Source organism: Egretta garzetta, unplaced genomic scaffold, assembly GCF_000687185.1.
Source record: "Egretta garzetta isolate BGI_Z169 unplaced genomic scaffold, ASM68718v1 scaffold441, whole genome shotgun sequence".
NCBI classification, from domain to species: domain Eukaryota; kingdom Metazoa; phylum Chordata; class Aves; order Pelecaniformes; family Ardeidae; genus Egretta; species Egretta garzetta.
Window position 1 is genome coordinate 231,438 of NW_009258757.1, and position 20,688 is coordinate 252,125.

General features: G+C 41.2%; 1 protein-coding gene across 2 annotated transcripts in view; it reads right to left on the reverse strand.

The window, feature by feature from the left end:
• PTK2 (protein tyrosine kinase 2) overlaps positions 1-20,688 on the reverse strand; it is a 233,240-nt gene that overhangs the window by 118,357 nt on the left and 94,195 nt on the right. For both annotated transcript variants that reach the window (XM_035888979.1, XM_035888978.1), the window contains 2 exons: positions 19,218-19,444; positions 6,088-6,254 (listed from right to left, as the gene is read on the reverse strand). In XM_035888979.1, coding sequence (XP_035744872.1) covers positions 6,088-6,254; positions 19,218-19,412 — 362 coding nt within the window. In that variant the 5' untranslated portion in view covers positions 19,413-19,444. The remainder of the gene's footprint in view (positions 1-6,087; positions 6,255-19,217; positions 19,445-20,688) is intronic.

The following is a 20,688-nucleotide window of genomic DNA, read 5'->3' on the forward strand; positions in this document are numbered from 1 at the left end:
GGAAGGCACGGGGGGGGGCAGCGGAGGAGGCAGCCCCAGGCCGCAGGAGGAGGAGGAGGAGGGCAGGAGGTGCTGCAGGCCCGCAGCAGGGATCCCCTGCAGCCCTGGAGAGACCCCGCTGGAGCAGAGCCCCAGCCTGCAGCCCGGGGAGGGCCCCAGGCCGCAGCAGGGGGATCTTTCCTGCAGGAGCTGCGGCCGTGGAGAGCCCAGGCGGGAGCAGGTTGTCCCTGAGGGACTGCAGCCCGGGGAAGGGCCCGCGCTGGAGCAGGGAGACGGGTGAGGAGGGAGGAGCGGCCCAGAGGGGCTGGCAGGGACTGACCGCGACCCCCATCCCAACCCTGTGCCCCTCGGGGGAGAGGAGTCAGCGGGGGGGAGGGATGCAACTGTAAAAGGGGATGGTAGATAGATGTTTTAATGTTTGTCTTTGTTTCTCACTGCCTGAACCTATTGGCAATAAATTAATTTTCCTGATTCTGAGTCTGTTTTGCCTGTGACCATACTTGATAAGTGATCTGTCTTTATTCTTTACGTACAATTTTTCTCACCTTATTTTCTCCCTCTGTTGTCCTGTTGAGGAGAGGGGAGTGAGAGAGGCTGGGTGGGGGTCTGGCAGAGCCAGCCAAGGTCAGCCCACCACAGGGGTATCAAGTGCCTGACCAAGAGGACCTTCTAAATCCTGGAAAGGGAAGTGTTATGATTCAATGCATGTTTCAGACATCTTATTTAATAACAGATGCTGACGATGGGGTTGAATTTTCACACTACACAAATCAAAAGAAGCCTTTATTTAGCCTCCCAATTTACTAAGAACAAATATTGCCTAAATATTGGTACAAATATTGCCTAAATACTGGTACAAATATTGCCTAAATACTGGTAGCCACTCCATACCACCTCTTTTCCTATTTTTCAGTCATCCTACCAGCCAACAATCAGAGGCCATTCAGGGCTGAAGAACTGCATGTGGAACTGATCTCAGACCTTCGGCAGCGTACATACTGTCTCAGTCACCCTGATCTAGACGAGGATGTAGAACACCTTCACTCTCTGGGTTTTTAAAAAAAAAAAAAAAAAAATACAGGAAAAGCAATCTTTCTCCTTTACAGGGACTTGTCGTCTTAACCGAGGAGCTGTGAGAAGTACTGCTTTTTGCAACAGGATCTCATAAGAAAATCAGTAAGGTAAAACAGCTTGTCTGGGACAGTCACTGAGAATGACCTTCATTACCTATTTATAACCTAATCTCTGACTACGCCCATGGGAACGAAGAAGCTGACTTCCAAAGGCCAACTCAAGGATGGGCTTGATTTTCAATATCCTCTAAATCTTCTGTCTTTGAAATGCAGCCAACTGATGAGGATGACAAGTCCCTTTCTCACAAACCAGGCCTCCTTTTTGAGCAAGTATCCCTCTGTGTTTTGATAAAACCAGAAGACACTATTCTACTTGCTGCTCTGCATCTATACCGCAGTGTATATGCTTCCATGCACACACTGACACATGCTACAGGCCTCCATTTAGACCTGCAGAAAGGTGGGCATCAATAGAATTACCAAGTCCTATGGCGAAGCATCCTGTCCACAGAGTAGCATACACTACTGAGCTTCCCTTTGAGTAACAACCACTACACCTGGGCAGTTGGTGGAGCCAAAAAAAGGAAGGATAATCCAACTCTTAATATTTTGCGGCACTGAAAGAAATAATCTCACCAGTACCAATCACGTAGGTTGCTTTCAGCAAGTTCTAATTCAGTTCACATCAGCAGTAAAGGAACCAAAAGGGAGAAGATGCGAACAAAAAGGGCAGACAAAGAAGGAGCCTTGTGTGAGTTTAATGAACTGAATCAGCTCGCTGAAGGATTAGACAAGCATTAAGGCGCACAGAAGAAAAGGAAAAGGACTGGATAACTGGAAGCAAGAGAGGGGAGAAGACACACTGTGGAGAGGAGAGGTACAGAGCTTTTAGATTAACTTAGTCAACTCATTAAATCATTCTGCAGGTGGTCTGGCCTTTGTGTCAGTACCAAGACATTTGTACTGAATCTATCGAAAGGATGAGAGAAAATAGCCTCAACTTGCACCAGGGGAGGTTTAGATTAGATATTAGGAAAAATTTCTTTACTGAAAGGGTTGTTAAGCATTGGAATGGGCTGCCCAGGGAAGGGGTCGAGTCCACATCCCTGGGGGTATTTAAAAGATGGGTAGATGACCTGCTTAGAGACATGTTTTAGTAGTGGACAGGTAAGGTTGGACTTATCTTAAAGGTCTTTTCCAACCAAATTATTCTATGATTCTATCAAAACTTAAAGTACAGGACCGCTAAGCATTGGGGCATCTTCTACCTGTTAGAGCCAAAGCATGAATGTTGCCTGGTTACCAGGACCTGCTTTACCTACAAACCTTAAGCACACAGACGGAAAATGCCTACCCTGAAAGGAACAATTTGTTACAGAAACCTCTTGATTCTCCCCTTTTGTGACAAAAAAAGACCAGCAAATGAACAGTGCTTTGGCACATAGCATTTTGAGAGACAGAAAGGATAGCTGCTGTGATTGCTGTTGCAGGCTCAGTATTACCAAAAATGAGCAGGGTTGATGCTGTGATTTAAAAGTCCCACATCCTGCTATCGCTAGCACACCTAGCTGTACAGGGTAAAGATGAAGGTTAAGGGAGGAAGGCTCTTTAATCATTCGCCCTCATGACTTTGGAAACATCTAATCATTAAAATACTAATACTACAAGTGAAGATTAATTTCTTCATTAAAAAGTGAGTTTAATGCATGCCCAGGTCTGCCCTGCTAGCATAAACACTAAGAGGAAACCTGAAGCAAACAAATCCACTCCAATCTTTATTGCCTTCCTGTAAAAAAGCCCTGGGACTTTGTTTGTATTTCACTTGTCATCTGGGATCATCTTGCATGCACAGGTATAGAGGCCTTCACACAAGCAAATGCTTAAGGAAGAATTAAATATTTATGCTACTGTAAGATAAACCTAACAGCAGCAGTGTTACTGGAATTGACTAATGAAGAAAACTCTCAAACTGCATTTGTAAGACTACGGTTATTCTAAAGCAATTGCATGGAATTACACTCAAATTATACAAGGCTTCTGTAGCGCTAAATCTTGCATTACTCAAAGAAATAAGACAGTATTACCCAGTGTGACAGAAACTACAGCAGACTCCAGAATACTTATTTCCTGAAACAACTACCACAAACAAATCAGCAAGCAGTTCCAATAATTATAACTCTGATCATTTTTGGCATCACGATTTAGACGCATTTGGAATTTTCTGATGCTGGACAGAATTATTTTCATTGCCAGAGAATAAAATAAAATGGAAAAAGGATATTTGGTTTGATACAGTTAACTAGCACAAACATTCCTAAAGTAAACATAGTGAAGATGCAGGCGCAGTCAATAAAAGGCTTCTATCTGACTCTTAGTGCCAATTTTTCTTCTTTGTAGGAAAAAAAAATGAAGTATTAGGACTTCACTGGTTTTTATTTGAAAAAAAAAACAAACCAAACAAAAAACGCCACCACAAGATAGTTCAAAGCTTTGCTGTCTCATGTAAAATAAAAACCTCTTTATAGCAAGAAGGTCAAAGTAGCATATAAAAGCAAACATGAGGGTGGGAAAAAAAAAAAGACTTCAGTAAGCAGTGATTTCCTCTTCCATCTTTTGTGACATAATTGAGGTTCTCCACTGGCAGTCTGGCACAGCTAAATTGTATGTACTACGGCAACTGAACTGTTTGCCATAGGAAGAGGGAAGAAAATTTGAAGTGATAGAATTTTGGGTGACCTTGTTGCCCTGAAGTCCACTATTAGTTACCATTCCTAAGTTCCAACTACAGCTACGTCATCCGGAGCAGAGTCGTATCCCTGTTTCTCCCCTTCACTAACCCATCCTCTGCAGCATTATAAACAGCACAGCACCAAACAAAAGCTGCATATATGGGAGACAGGTTTTATTCTGCTAACTTCTGTGTATAACCTACTGACAATCAGTGTAACTTCCAGCATCTGCATTAGTTGAGGAGAATGTCTGAGATCTAATTTCTGAACTCTGAATATACAGCCCTTTTAATTTAGATTAGGAAAAAAAAAAAAAAGAAGAAAAAAACCCAAACACATGAACATCATTTACTGGTTTATTAACACTATAGGAAGCTTTTAATTTAAGAACCATTCCAAGACTTCTCTCCCTTTACTAATCTAACTATTTTTACAAGTACTGTCATATGATCTTAAACACTCGGTGTTACGGTATTACAAATATGACAGCAGCATTCTGATTATGCACAGCAAATCTCCATGGGTTTAAAACGTATGTCAGGCTGCAGGTATTTGATAAAACATTAAATGACACTCTGAAAAGGTATTGAATAATTTACATCTTGCCATAGCTCTTTCATGAGCATTTTATATAATTCCTTTCCACAAACTTCAAAACAATCTTCTAACTCTGCTTTTAAAACTGATTAACTTTGTTCTGCGACGTGTACAATGCGAGTTGCACCGTCTAATAAAATTGGAACTGACACTACTACACTATCTAACAAATTTCCGTAGCATAAATTATTCACATCTTATACACAGCACTATCATCATGGAAAGGATTCAGGAATCCCCTGGTTCCTAAGATGTGATTTCACAGTGTTATCAAGGAAAAATTTCTTTTAAGGTATGGGAGGAAAAATATTGATGCACATCCCCAAAACAATAAAATGTAACATGCACAGAATAGAATGTGCAACATTTCTGAAACCTACCTTTTAAACATTCCTAATTTGTTTGAATTTGGTGCATTTGTTAAAATCAGGCCCCTAAAGAGAATTTATAACCTGAAGATTGCCAACTGTTACATCTGCTAGTATATGATAACTCCATTTGCAAAAAATTAAGTATAGACTATTTACAGTAATTCTGCAGAAGACATTTTTAAGCCTTTAAAATAACTAGCAACTTTTGCACAAACTGGGGTTATGAACATAAACCACAGAAAAAACACACACAAAACCCTTGCAATGAACCAGTAACCATAGCAATCTGCTGTATGGTGTTCCTACATGAGTTTAGTACTATACTTAGTTTAATGGTACTTTAAAACTCTGAGCTCCCCATCTTCTCTAGGAGACTATTGTGTCTTTCTGCAAATAAATTTGTTTCCTCTTGTCTTCCTATCAGGAAAGCAGACAATTTTTCCCTTCTTCCCCTCCAGCCTACATCCTCTCCTGAGCATGCACCATCAGCTTACTCTGCTAAAAAGCTGAAAAAAACTCAACCTTCAACAGAGCATAAGTCATACCATTTTTTTAACCAGCTAACTGGTATGATGAACATATTTCAGCAAATGTGCCTAGGCTATGAAACACCCCCCACCCCCCACCCCCCCCGAGTTCTGCAGTTACCTTCCTGTTGTTTATTGCTCCTGGAATAACAGAAAATCCCAGTTAGAAGAAAGGCAATGTCACTCATCGCTCTGAGCCTCAATTCCTTATCCAATAAATAGTTTTACAACTGAAATGTTTTGTAATTGTAGAGGGATCGATTTACTGCATTTCACTCTTTTGAACTTATATTTCTCCTACCTATTCTGTATCTAAATACAACCAGTACTTAACAGTATTTTCGTATTTTCATTTAAATAACAGCATTTATCCTTTTAAATTTTCAGCAGTGTGTTTGTACCACAAATAGGAATAAAATTCTTATCCTAAAACTTTTAAGGATGACAAAATCTGAGATAGGGCTGGTTCATTAAATATATCACAAGTTTTGCAGGTTTTTGAGGACAAATGACCAGGAGATTTCTGCTCCCACTTTATGCCTCCTCCAAATCCCGGGTTTGCAGGAAATCCTTAGTTTGCAGGAAACCCCTTACAACAACAAAAAGAGTTCTTCACTGCTTACAGTCCTTTCATGTGAAAAGTTGTGGGTTTTTTTTTTCCTGTTCCATCACCTTCATTCCACCACAAGAGAATCTTCCTTAATGAAGCAAATTATAGAGTTGTTTTTTATGACAAGGCAAAAAGACTTATGTGACTCTATTTTGACACCGAACAGATTTATACTCTTACTTCCATTCTTCTGGAGGGTGGGCTAGTTCAAATTTCTCTCTCACATTGGACACCCCCATGTCCAGGTGTAGCCAGTGAACCTCCTCAGACTGCAGATGACTGAGCCGTAACCCATAGCAGGCCACATTTTTCACTTTGTGACTGTCCACAATCTTCTGAATTATGCCCTAAAACAGAGAAACATACACTCCTTACAAGCCGTAAAAAGCAATATATATTTTCTAAAAATTCTACAGTAAGGCTTTAACATGTAACAATGTCATACCCTAAGCAAGAGACTAAGCAATAAATCAGATACCACTTTTATTAAGAACACTAAACATGTTCAACTGTAAGCTGTTTCAGACAAACATTTTCAATTTCTGAAGTTTAACCGGCATGACTTCACAAAACATCAGTAAATATGTTTGCATGCATCTTATCAGAATTAAGCCACTGTTTCCCCTATGTAAAACAGAACAATATAAAAGCCAAAATATAAAAAGCAGATTTGTGGATGAAAGCAAGATGTATTTATTCAAAAAAACCCCAACAAACAAATAAACAACAAACCACCATCAGCCTTTAAAAGTGACTCTTCAGCTACAGTTGGAAAATCATCTTAAGACTTTCATCCTATTTAGTGCCCTGACAGCCAGGATTTGGTAGGTCATGTCACAGCCCCTTGGTTTCCTTCCCCGCATTCATTTCCTCCTGAGATTCAGCACAGATCTCTTATAAAATGAGGCAAGAGACAATTATTTGGGAAGGTTCTCAGCCAAAACAAAAATCCTACTTGTTTGTCCTGAGATAAATTTCATAGTTTGAGGACCTCTTACTTGAGAAAAGAACCTTTCAAAAAAAAAAATAAATCATAACATTATTGTTTCCTTTCTGTGTTAGACCTTTCTAACTAAAGGTCTAACTAAAATTCAAATGCATTAGCAGATCATGAATTAGCAACCTTTCGGGTGCAGCGTGTCCGGCTGTCCTGCTCTTATCTACATTAGAAAGTCAGCAGGAGATCAGGGTTGCCGTCTCACAACTCGGTAGAAGGTAAGGCTCGTCTCTCTGCAAGGCAGCAGATCCCTGCCAGTACAGAGTTTAGAGCTCAGCAGGAGCATGGACTATCACTGCTCCCAGACGCTTCCTTCAGGAATTCAGAGTCCTTTGCTTCTGACCCTGTAATGGGCTGAAAATTTGCTACTAAAAACGCTTACGTGTGAGTTTGTGTATACACACATATATACATACACACACACACAGATGCACAAGCTGCTGATTCTTGCCCGGAATTTCAGAAAATATCAACACGTAGTCATCAGTAAGTTCTACAGGAGCCAGTAGTGGGTGACCGGAGTTAGACAGGATTTTTTTTATTTTATTTTTACAGGATGACATTGTTTCCTAAAGTGTATTATTTTATATCCCAAAGAAATTGTTTAAGACCCTGATTCTGCAAATTAAGCAAGCAGAAAATTAACTGCATAAAGAGAATTAAGCACTAAATCTGAATAGAGGGGGAAGATGACACATGTAGGAGTGGAATCATGCTTTTGGCAAAGGTGATAGCGAGCTGTTAAGATCAGCTCACACATCAAAGTGCAACCTTTAAATAATCTTCCAGAAGCAAACACAGTGCATAGTGAAATTAAAAAAATAAATAAATAATAATAATTCTCTCAAGCCTACAAGAAGGAAACACAAGCTGTGCTTAGTAAGTTCATGGAGTCAAGAAGAGGTTCTATCAAGCCCAGCTCCCTGCCTCCAACAGCAGCAGTATGAGCATCCTCAGATGCATCACTTGCTTCAGTACCAGTAGTGCCTCCCAACACCCTTGTCATCTTCCATGCCCAGGAGCTAGACATCCACTGCTAAGCAGATGACAAGCCCTACACTTGAAGGAAGATGGACACAAATTGCAAAGCATACAAGACGAGAACAGTCAACCATGGAAATAATTTCCCCAAGGAAATGGTTGACTCTGCCACACTGGACACTTTCAAGACTCAGCTGGACAGGGTGCTGGGCCATCTTGTCTAGACTGTGCTCTTGCCTAGAAAGGTTGGACCAGATGATCCTTTGTGTCCCTTCCAACCTAGGATTCTATAATTCTATGAAGATGCTTGCGGAGGACTGTACTGTGTGGGAGGGAGGCTTGACTCAGCTGGACAGGGTGCTGGGCCATCTTGTCTAGACTGTGCTCTTGCCTAGAAAGGTTGGACCAGATGATCCTTTGTGTCCCTTCCAACCTAGGATTCTATAATTCTATGAAGATGCTTGCGGAGGACTGTACTGTGTGGGAGGGAGGCTTCAAAACACAGTGGCAAATCAAAGTTTTCAAGTGGCACTCACTACCAGCTGGCAGTAGCACACAGACTAACCAGCAACAGCTGAGTCCCAGGACCCAAGAAGGCACCCAAGTTGCTGGGACAAGCATTTGATGCAAACAAAAGTAACCTCCCTGCAGGTACATCAGTAAAACAACTGCAGGAAGAACCACAGTGGCCACAGATGGACACCGGGGGAAGAGGCGACACCAGGCAAGCACTTACACCACTTCCCCTAAGTGCTCTCCCAGCCTCTGACTATTTTTATCCGAGCGGATTTCCTGAGCCAAGCATTGTTTCTGTCATTCATCAACCTTCAATGAAACTCTTTCAGTTACTCATCCTGCCTCCCCCTTAAAGCAGTTAGCTTTTTGCAACCTTCCCCAGCAAGTTCCAAAGATCTATTATTATCAGGTCAGTCAACAGGTTTAATTCTGAATTAAACGTATTGATCACAGCATACAAAAATTGGGTAAGTTTGTTTCTTGCCTGTATTTAAGGGTCTTTCTATCAACTACTGCAAAGGAGAACAGTTGCTTGTATCCCAGGAAACACATTATCCCCAAGTATTCTCAGAAGTGGCACAGAGACATTTAACCTCTTCTTCACCCAAAGAATCTCTGCTTAGTTAGTAAAGCCTAACATTTTGGCAGGCATGCTCTCCTCTAAAGGGAACGCCACCAGCTTTTCTAGATGCATGCAAACAGAAGAGATTCATTCATGTTCATCTCTTCCTGCATCCTACATAGAGTACATAACATGCAACATTTGGTTTTGGAAATCCACTCTTTCCCCTGCCTCTGACACTGTCGGCTGATAATGAAAATGGGAGTATGCGTTCTGAAACTATAGTTATGCCTGCTGTGATAAGAAATGCCTTTGGAAAGAAAAAATTAGGCAAAATTGTCTGTGCCCATGAACCATCAAGACTACTGATGCATAAGGCAGCTAGAAACCATTACTATTTACTCAGGAAAGGATCAATCATTTCTGAACCTATCACAGAACCAAAAGTAACTACTAATAAAAAAAGTAAATGTAGTTTCTAACTTATATAAGAAGGGTACCCCATCACTTCTGGCCAAGTAGCTGGTATCACCCCAAGAAACAACTGGCAACAATTAGCACATACTGCAACTCACGAGAAAGTCAACTTCAACATAAACATCAAGGAGAAAGCAGTGTTGGTGTAAAGGAGGTTAAGTGCAAGTGTTTGAAGATACTTTCTAAAAACTTATTGTATACCCAGAAAGGAAGAAGCGATGCTTTATGCGATGCTTTATGCGAAAGAAACAGGTAAAGAGGCTTCTGTTCTTTTTTCTTTAGGAATGCCACAGAGCTCATTCCAGATGCTAATGAACCATAGCCAAAATAAGAAAAAAGGGGAAATAAGGAAATGTGGTGATTAAGATGCTCAAAATGGCTGGTCTGCGGGGGAAGACTCAAGTGAAACACCTATTTACTTATTTACTTTTTTATCAAGAAACCAGAGAAACTGAATTTTAAATATTTAGAGCCATACCTTCAATCAACATAAACCAGCACCACAACAGTGCGGTTCATTCAGCAACATGAACTCACACCAGGGGAAGCACAGCATGTAAACAGTATAGTAAGTTCCCATGCGGCAGGACAGGGTTTGTTTTATCTGGCTGCTATTTCCAAACAGTACAAGATTCATCTCTAAGCCCTGCACTGGCACCGTAGCCATAATCAGGTCAGTGTATTTAACTCCCATCGGGTAGTAAACAACGAGTAGAGTCTCCTCCGGTTCTGGACAGCCTCCACAGACCAAGTGGAGACGCCTGGAGCATCAAACAAAGCCACCGCCATCACTCCAGGATGGGTGACAGCTTCTCTGTCTTTGATGGTTGCAATGTGAGGAGCCTTGCCAGAAGCATGCCTGATGTTCTTCGTGCTAGTGATCAGAATACTTAATCAGAAGTTTCCAGACAAACAATTTTAACTGCTTAACCTCTGAACAATAGCGACTAAGACATCCCACCGAGATACGTCATGACAATCTTTTAACAGGAAGCATAGCCAAAGACATCTGAAATCTCTCCAGACCTGACTACGACCAGCCTGTTAGCTCAGAAAGCTCCTCAGAGGCATTCTTGAGTGGAAAAAACAGGTAAGAAATGCCACAGTTTCAACCTTGGTTAGAAACTTATGACTTCAAATTAATACAGCTTGAAATACTTGCAGGAGAGCTTGACAGCAGCAGAAACAGACTCCAGAACAAGATTTCACTCTGGGTGTACACAGGATACCTACATGAATATAAATTTCTATGAGGAGTTTTCACATGTCTATAGTCACTCATAAATATCCTACAACTGTAAGGAAGTCACACAATCACACAGCTGAATGCTGTTTACTGTAATCACATTGACTTTAATTAGGTTTCCAGAGCTAACATTTGCAGATGATCCAAGGCCTGGAGCCCCTCTCCTACGAGGACAGGCTAAGAGAGTTGGGCTTGTTCAGCCTGGAGAAGAGAAGATTGCGGGGAGACCTGATTGCAGCCTTTCAGTACTTCAAGGGGGCTTATAAGAAAGGGACAGACTTTTTAGTAGGGCCTGTTGTGACAGACAGAACAAGGGGTAATGGTTTTAAACTAAAAGAAGGTAGATTTAGACTAGATCTAAGGAAGAATTTTTTTATGATGAAGGTGGTAAAACACTGGCGCAGGTTGCCCAGAGAGGTGGTAGATGCCCCATCCTGGAAGGTCAGGTTGGACAGGGCTTTGAGCAACCTGATCTGGTTGAAGATGTCCCTGCTCACTACAGGGGGTTGGACTAGATGACCTTTAGAGGTCCCTTTCAACCCAAACTACTCTGTGATTTACATCCCGAACATAAAATAGGCTAGCACAGCTGAGCAAAAGAGAATGGGAAGCCCTTAGAGGAATTTCCTATCAATAATAGGTAAGTAACAGGTCACCTTTTCCTCCCTTTAACCCAGAAGGAAAAAAATAGAAAGCTTTTTCAATAGCTAGAAAACTGGATAGAGCTCATTTTTATTCATTTGTCTAAGAACCCACAGATATTCAACACAGCTAATTTGAAAAATAGATTATTGAAAAATAGATTAATGTTTGCCCTAAATTAGGAGAGTCTGTCCAAAAACAGAGTTTATGACACTATGTATTTAGGAGGCTGTTAAAAACTCAAGACAGACCAGAGAAAGGCCAAAAGGCATAGAATACCCTAGGCTCTCCCAGTATGTATCAATAATACCTTGTGCTTCTGTAAATGAGTGAAAATGAATTGCTTGCTTGTAAATTAACAAAGCTGATGTGCCACTGAATAAATTGAAGTTGGAATAATAGACTCCCAGTGTGACTACAAACCTAATTTCCCTATTTAGTAGGAAGGAGAAAGTGTCTTGTGCTAGAAAAAGTCTTTAAGTAGCACCTCCGACATAGGGACACGGTGTTAACGTTTGGGAAGCACTTCAAATATGTCAAATTCTATTTATATATCAAGTATTCTAACTCCTGATTTAGGATTTATATAGGGACCTTAAATGAAGAGTTGGACAAAAGCAAACTACAAAGCTCTGATGCAAATTAATTTTAAATTTTCATGAAAGAAAACTCCACGCTCTCACAACACCAAAATGCAGGTTGTGCTCTATGTCTGACAGTCGAAGAGCAAAGCCCACATCCCTCTTTTTCTCATGATCATGCTACTTTCTCTCTCCTGCACTGATCCAGCAAACGCACGATAAATGAGATTGGGGAACTGATCCAGCTGAACAAAAACTCTGCCACTGAAGCCCAGAAACAAGTATATATTGAAACTATAGCCTGAAAACACGTTATTCTGGTGCCTAGGATTTTATCACTGTGCAAGCCCAGAGACACCGTCAACTGAAGCAACACATCCACATAAGCGCCTCAGCATCTCACACTTAAGCCATACACAGATCAGTCATCCAAAGTGCCTCCACACATCCACACATCATTCCACGGGGTACTTCGAGCACACGTCGACAGCACTGACAAACGCAGAGCCGGTACATCTCTGCTTTCCAGTCTCCTCAGCTGAATTAGCACTCTTCTGACCCTGCTGCATATTGGTATAGCTTCCCCTGCTGCATATTGGTATAGCTTCCTAAATAAACGTTATTTTAAATGTCAACAATAAATTTAGTTTTCCAGAAGCTTAACATACAGAACTCACTATCCCCTAACTTCAGTTGCACCTGCAAAGTCTAGGAGCTTCCTTGGATCCAGTCCTGCTTGGCTGAACTCTAATGCAGGGTGCGCTCTTGACTCGAGGGGGAGGTACCGATCTCCTCTTTCAGGTGACCAGCCACAGGACACGAAGAAACGGGCTGAAGCTGCGTCAGGGGAAGTTCAGACTGGACATTAGGAAAAGGTTCTTCACTGAGAGAATGGTCAGTCACAGGAACAGGTTCCCCACAGAAGCGGTCATGGCACCAAGCCTGTCAAGAGTTCAAGGAGCGTCTGGATGACGCTCTTAGTCGTATTGTTGGTTTAGGCAGCCCTGCGTGGAGCAGGGAGTTGGACTCGATGATCCTTATGGATCCCTTCCAATTTCAGATATTCTGTCATTCTATGACTCGAAGCTACCTGTAGATCTAGGTGTTTTCAGAAAAATGTCAAAAGGCTATTTATATTGTTCTTAAAAACATTGTTTTGCATGTGCGTCTCATCCAAGGATATCAAGACACAAGTAAAACAGGCATTCCAAAGATCAAGGGTATTTTTGTCTGTTATAATTAGTCTGAATACCACAGTACCATCTACCTTCTTTTTTAATACTGCTTACATTTGCAGGTTCATAGTTTTGAGTTCTTGGCACTTTTTTCAAGTTCACAGAAGGGAGGCACAGATTAACTAACAATACAGCTGTGCCTTACCTGTTACAATGCATGTAGGCATGCAGCGGAGAAAAGGAAAGGGTGGGGAGAAAGAAAAGGTAAATGGTACCTATTTTCTAGCTCTTTTACTAGATCAGGAATTATTTTATACATTTCTATGTATATCTAATTGATGTTAGAAATCAGCACGCTCCAGTCTGCTTCTATACATCATAAAGTTCCACTGCCGCAAAGCACATATATTACTGTGGACATGTAGAAATTAGATTTGGATATGTAACTGTTGCTGCATACAGTAGATTTCTGTAACACCAAAACCACCTGAGTCTTGCTAGTGTTCACAGGCTCTTTCCACTGAATGTGAAAGGACTTTGTGTGACCAACCTGCTACCCCTGTGCTATATTATCATAAGAATTTACTTTAGAAGAGAAACCCTGTATAATACATTTGTATTCTCCTTTACAGATAGCAGTAGATACCTTAGAACAACCCTACCACATGCCTAATCCCCTGTAACTCTTCAAGCTCGCTGCTTGGTTTAGGAGGAACCAAGAAGCAATAAAGCGTATCTGGTCCATTCAAGCAGTTAGAAAGCAGTGTGTTCAGCTTCTGGCTACCTGGCAGTCCATCAGAATCAGTATCGTGTATACCAGCTCTGCTCCAAACTAGCCACAGCATCTGCTATCTTTTGTCCAGATACTGGGTCAAAATAAGGCAGGTTTGAAAAAGGGGAAGACTTGGAAGACAGAGATGAAGCTGAATGGGTGGAATTGTGGCTAGAAGTTAGTCTTCACAGTGACTGACAAGGCTCCTGCCCTTTTTCAAGACAGGCAGTATCTTTGAGAAGTGTTTGGAAAGCAGGAATACTGCAGTGGATGTTGAGGGATGCTCATAAGTAAGGCTTTAATAGCCTATTGCCTGGGGGTGCAGTAACACTGCAGACCAGAGCACTCCCAGCATAAGCAGGTTTTCTCAGCTCTGTCAGTCTGCAAGACAATGCAGCTAACAAGATTGCAGAACTGATCTGGATTAAAAATAACACTAAAATAATCATTCATTTTAACTTGCACTGAGTTTGCCAACTGGTCACAACACCTATGCCAGCACAACTAAGGCGGCAGCATGAGAAAACAAACAGTGAGAAGGAAGACGGCACCGCCACCAGAAGAAATACTTGTCTAATTAGGATATCATTTGAGTCGCAGACCTTTGCACTAGAGATTCTTTCCGCTCCTCCACCACAAACTGGATCTCCAATCAAATATTCAGGTCTCCTGTATTACTGTGTAAAATACAGCAACCATCCATAGCACAGAAATAACCGCAAAAACTCAAGAGCCTAACGTAGACAAACCTGGAAGGAATGGAAATACTGCAAGAACAGCTAGCCAAAACAGAATGAAATAGAGACACTGTAGGATGGACTGACATGCAAATTGCAAATGGTTTGGGAAGATAAAAATTGGATATGGATAAAAGGGGAGAGTGAAAAAGTAAAAGAGCAAGGAAGAAATACCAACACAGTAATGCGGTTTAATGAACCCCTTCAGTGATGTCTCAGCTGAATGTGCTTCAGCCCTTCTTCTCCTTCTAAAAAGCTCAGATTAGGGAACTGGATGGAATACAGAGTCTTCCAACCCTGCACCTGTGCCTTCTACCTGTGAAAAAATAAGATTCTCCAAGTGGGTAGGGAAGCTGATGAATTTACTCTTTTTCCCTGATGTAGGGATGGGACGCAGCCAAGGCACGGCCCTTGGCTTCAAACTTCTCCGGGTCCATTAAGTTAGATATATTCCTTATCCTTAGCTAACGATGCTCTTTTTTTCTTCAGTTTTTTGAGTTCTTATTCTGTCAACATGAAAGAACCCAACATTTTGGGGTGGTACTGCATAAAAAGGGGAGAAAGACAACTGAACGATGAACAAACCAAGAGGGCCCTTGGACCCTGTATCTTTATTTGTCAAAGACTTCTAAACCATGGTTCTCTCTAGCTCCAGGAATAAGGACAACGCTGACAGCTAAAACTTTTAATGCTATCTTTATCCAGTTTTGGTTTAGTCAGCTAGTCTAACAAAACTGGAAGAAAACAAACCCGTGTAAGAGTCAAGGTGCGATGCATGTCTGGCAATAACCCCATTTGAGATTTCTGGTTGTTATTTCCACATAAATAATGCCATCTTTACTTCTTACAACTACTATTCAAGAATCCAGGATAAGCTTTAAGGGCTAGAAGTTTAAAAGAAGGTGTAATGGATGCAAGCTGGGCACCTCTGGGGTGGGAATGCAGACCATGGAGCAGAACTGCGCTTCACCAAAAGCCATATATAAGGGCTCACACAAGGTTTCCAGATGTCTGTTGTTTCCAAAAAAACCCCCAACCCTTCCCTACCCCCTCAATCTGCTAAATGCAGTGCATTCATTTCTCTATCAAATATCGTTACAATTCTGCTTCAACCACATCTTTGGAAAACAGAGAAGTGATTTATACTTGGAAACGCTGATCAAGATGCAGTGGCGGTGTTTACTTTCAGAGTGCACTTGAGACCAAGGAAATTCCATCTCAGCAACACCCACCTACTTGCGTGCCACACCTGAGGCTGTGAGCAGGGCAGAGCATGCCCTGCCTCCTCTCCAACCCCAAAGCCCTGAAAAACCCTCTGTGAATATGCACGTAGACAACACATCCCAATGAAGACATACCAAGATAAACAGGGAAGATAAACAACCTTTCTTTCCCTGGCAAACATGTGGCTATATACGCATTTCATTTCACAGTAGGAGACCACTGTTTTCACGTTCATAAAAGCCTTCCCCTGCCCCCCGCCTTGGAAGTGAAGCACAGCTTTAGTATTACACCAAGGGAAAAAGGAGTAAAGGGAGCATGCCATCTCTTTGAAATCCAAGAAAGCATTTCCAAGAATTGAAAAGCTGCCCTTGAATCCTTTGCAGAATACAGACTCATCCCTCAAAGGAAACAGCTGTCTTTTGAGGGACTAAATCCATCCAGAATAAACAGAGATCCACAGCCAGAAGTTCTCCTCAAAATAAAGGCTACACGTAGCTATGCTGTTGTCATGGTTAAAGATATTTCAAGCTAAATAGCAAGGCAACCATACCTTTAGTTTAGCCACTTAAGAGACTCTTACAGAAAGCTAAGTTCTCTGTTCATCTGAGCTTAAGAACATGAGTTTTTAATGAAAAGGGTTTCCCCTCATGATCAAGGATTTGTGTATAACGTATACAGCTAAAGCACTGTTTCCACTCTTAGGAAGTCAGAAAATTATTTTTTTTTTAAAGGGCAAACTTGACTTCATTAAAAACAGAAGAAGTTAGAAATCACAAATCAGGAAAGAAAATTCCATCCTTACTTTCCCTTGGTATTAGTACATTCCTCCATACAAAGTCCTCTACTTCACCAGCAAAAATACCTTTAATTGGCTCTTCTGGAGATTTTAGACCAAGTCTGACTTCCTTTGAATACTGGAAAGGTTCCTCGGCTACCATCCCAGAAGCTGTGCTAACCCAGGAGTAGCCTTGAAAAACCTTTTTTTTTCTTTGCCTTTTAATTGCAGCGCTGTCTCAAAGACATCCACCTCTGAAAACTCTTAAAGAACTCCTTGGAAACAAGCCAAAGGCCAAACCCAGCACCTGTCTCCTTCTCAGTTTGTAATTCAGAGGAAATGGAAGCTCTATTGCAGACCGTCTCCTCCACAAAAGGAGGGGGGGTGGGATGTAAAACTAAGGCAAAAAACCCTTAAAGGCTATTTTAATCTTAAATTATTCAGCTTGGTCAAACAGCAGTCATTCCACTGGAATGTAGGCCTGTACTCCAAAAACGGTTTACTGTTTCTAAAATAAATGTCAGGACATGGTAATACATCAGTGCTAGATGTTCACTAAGGAGAACCTGCGCATTGAACAGTCATTGTCCCAATTTAACAAAATCAAAAAAGAGCGCATTTTAACAGCAACCCATTACATTCTTCTTTATTAGGAAAGAAGATTAATACAAAAGTCCCACTACTTTAAAAAAAAAAAAACATCCAATGAAATGTGCATATAGGAAAACTAAGCAGCAAGGCAAGCCTCAAGCAACCGCCACTTGCCTGTTCTTTTGATCCCACTTTTATAGAAAAACGACACATTTTTGCTTAAAATAAGGATATGTAACTCTGTGAATCGAACTCAGCACTCACTGTATTTCTTACAAGGACTGTAAGTTTTGGATCCTTAAAGCCCAAAACCACAGGTATTTCTGAGCTGGAGAAACCAGAGATGTAATCTCTGCTTTTGTTTTTCAAGTTTCTACATGCTACTTTGGAAAGATAACCTCCATTTCAAGTACCGTATAAAGAACAGTTATACATTAGTCCACAGTAGAGGCTTATAAGTTTAAAAACATACTGAGACATAGCTTTACTTCCCTTCTACCAAGTAATATACTTTATGAAATGAATCAATCACATTAGATATGTATCAAACCACTGTACTTAAGCCAGGGAGCAAAGATGCTTCAAGTGGCACCCAAGAAACCCTATTCCATGTAAAGTATTGATAATGATTCCCGTTGTTCTACCTCTAATCTGTCTGCTCACCAAGTTATCCCTAAACACAGACATGAGCTTATTAAATTGACAAGAGACAGATTTTCTGATCATCGCCAATGAAAAGCCTTGAATTTCACAGGTCTGTGATCACTGTCACAAGATCTAGTCCATGTAGGAATGCTCTTAGGTCTTTTCATGCGCAGCCATGCTAGAAAATAAACAGCAAGAAAGGAAAAGAAAACATTCAAAACTTTTTATAGTCTTTTTTACTTAGTTTTCTCTTGCACAAAGGGAACTTAATAGCGGGCAGAAGGAGACAATAGGTCTCCTTAACTCCTGACAACTCTCTCCCTTATGTTCGGATTTGTGTCTTTGTAGTGGAATCTGAAGTATCCTGCAGAGAATACCAGTGTTGGAAGGAATGAGCAGATGGGAACCTGCACCTACAGTAAGAACCTTACAGAAGAAAACAACCCCGCACACCACCTACCACCATGCAAGATTCTGCTCTTGTAGGATAATTAAAAAACAAGCAAACCATGAAGTTTTAAAAGCATTTGACATGTTAAACTGAGCTTCATTTCAGTTTAAATACCTCAACATCTCAAAAATTGAGAGGATAAGGTCTCAGTATTATAGAGAATATATGCTTCAGAATAAACACTGGGTTTTCATGCATACACACTATTTCCACATACCTCTAAGACTGCAGATACTTAAAGTTATTCTTAAAAAAAAAAATCCCAACTTTTGGGGTTCGTTTGGGCTTTTTTTGCATAGACTAACTGAAGGACAACACTGTACAAATACAAGCAGCAGGTGACTACTGGGAGAGAAAGGACTCTTCAGCTCAATTCCCCCACAGTGTGGGGGAATGAGTTTCCCAACAAGACTATTTTTTTAAAACAAAGTCATGTACACATTACCTTTAAACATTTTAAATACGTAAATATATACATTTTCTACTTAAACATGTCAAAATTATTATTTTTTAAAAAACATTAAGAAAGTGTCATTTAACGTCACCTTCATCCCAGCTCTCATATTTGCCATCCTGCCACAAGGTGTCACACAGGCTTTTGGGGAGTATAAAGTGGTGAAAGCCAACAGACATACACCAGTAGTGGTATCTAGACTGATAAGCGCTGTTCTAAATTTCAAGTTACTATTCTGTAAAAATGGGGGGGTTCTTATTTCTTTAAAGATAATACACAACCATACGTGAGATTCTTTTGTTCTCAAGTTGGTACCACTTAAAGCTTTTTCTTAAGTTACTCACAACATACAACAGGTAAAGATTCTTCTAAAATAAACAGCGTAACTTCTGTGTTTTGTTCGCTTCCAGACTTCTACCGCCCATCTTTTGAACATGAAGTTACCAATCTAAAGATGGCGTGAGAATGCTAAAACCAGACTTACTCGGACATCAGTAGCATCTCCATGCCGGATAATGCTGGCCCACGTTGTCGGTTCACTGCTGCTTTCAAAGTAGTGAAAAACCTTTAAGACTCGTTCCATGGCCCCTGGGGAACGCTCCATCCCAGTACTGAGGTGCGTCTTTGCACTTGAACTTGGTGTATGATTCAAGTTGGGATCAAGGTAAGCTGCTGCCATGGTTTTGCTAGATGCTAGGTATCTGTCATATTCTAGGAAAGGGAAACAAAAAATAAATGAATTTTAGTTATACCCAAATCTTACACTGATTCATACAAAGCATTTACTGGAAATCCATAAAGACTCATTTTTAAAGGTCATTTAGTTGCCTTTTTTGAAGTCCCCTCCTAAAATAGTTATACCATCTACAAACATAAAAAACGTACCCAGACAACTACTAGAGAAACTGCAAGCCCCTTAGACCCAAGTGATCCAAATTTGAACAACAAATTCATTAACAAAAGTGGTATCTTTGGCAAGACTTCTTCCTTTAGTTTCTCCATGACTTAACACAGGCCCCTGCCAAAACCTTCAACACTGAATACGCTTTCCAGTTTTAACAGGAGTTCCCATTCCTAAAATCTCCCAAATCTGGTCCTGCAATAAGCCTCTAAAGATCAGCACAGGGAAACCCTGACAGCCCTGTCACCAAACTGGAGGCTCTCCACTAAGAAGCCGCACACTAACACTAGGCTCTCCTGTTTAATGCTAAGTCATCGTCACATCACTTGTTTTGTGCTATTTTGGGAACCACTATGACCCCAAACCATCCAAAGCTAAATTCATTATTCACTGAGGAACCATTAAGAATACAACTGTCCCCTCCTCCTATCAACTACTAAATAAGTGGCGAAGTTTTATCACCCACTAGCCCCGTTTCCAAGTGGTTTCTAAGTCTGGTGACGAAAGGCATGGACCACGGTATGAGTCTTCATCTCAAAGAAAAAAAACTGCCTCTTGGCTACTGCTGCAAATTAGTCAGCCACAAGCAGATGGTGTCTGAGAAATCAATGCAGTACAAGAGAAAAAGAGCAAACAGTACCTCCTCCCTTGCCTGACAGTCTCAAGCATCATTCCAGTCTGCTGGCTGGAAAGAGCGAAGAACTGCAGGGCTTTGCTCCAGGACTTGGACAAGTGCACTGAGATTTCTGTACCTCCCTCCTCACAGCGAGCAGCCAGTGGGGAAGCAGTTTTTGGAAAACTGGAGACGTTAAAAATAAAGTAAACGATCTTTTTGGCATAGTACTCTGAACGCCTTTCTGGTAAGTAAGGCTGGCCTGCGAAAGGGCAATGGAGGAGAGTGAAAGTCCTTCAGTACTGCTACTGAACACTTGAGCTTCAGCTTACTTCACTGGGAGGCAGAAGAGACCCATGCTTCCAGCTGAGCTCCCGTAAGGCCTGGCTGCCCCTCAACAGAGCTTCAGACACCAACCTACCACTGGCCACGCTGCTCTGG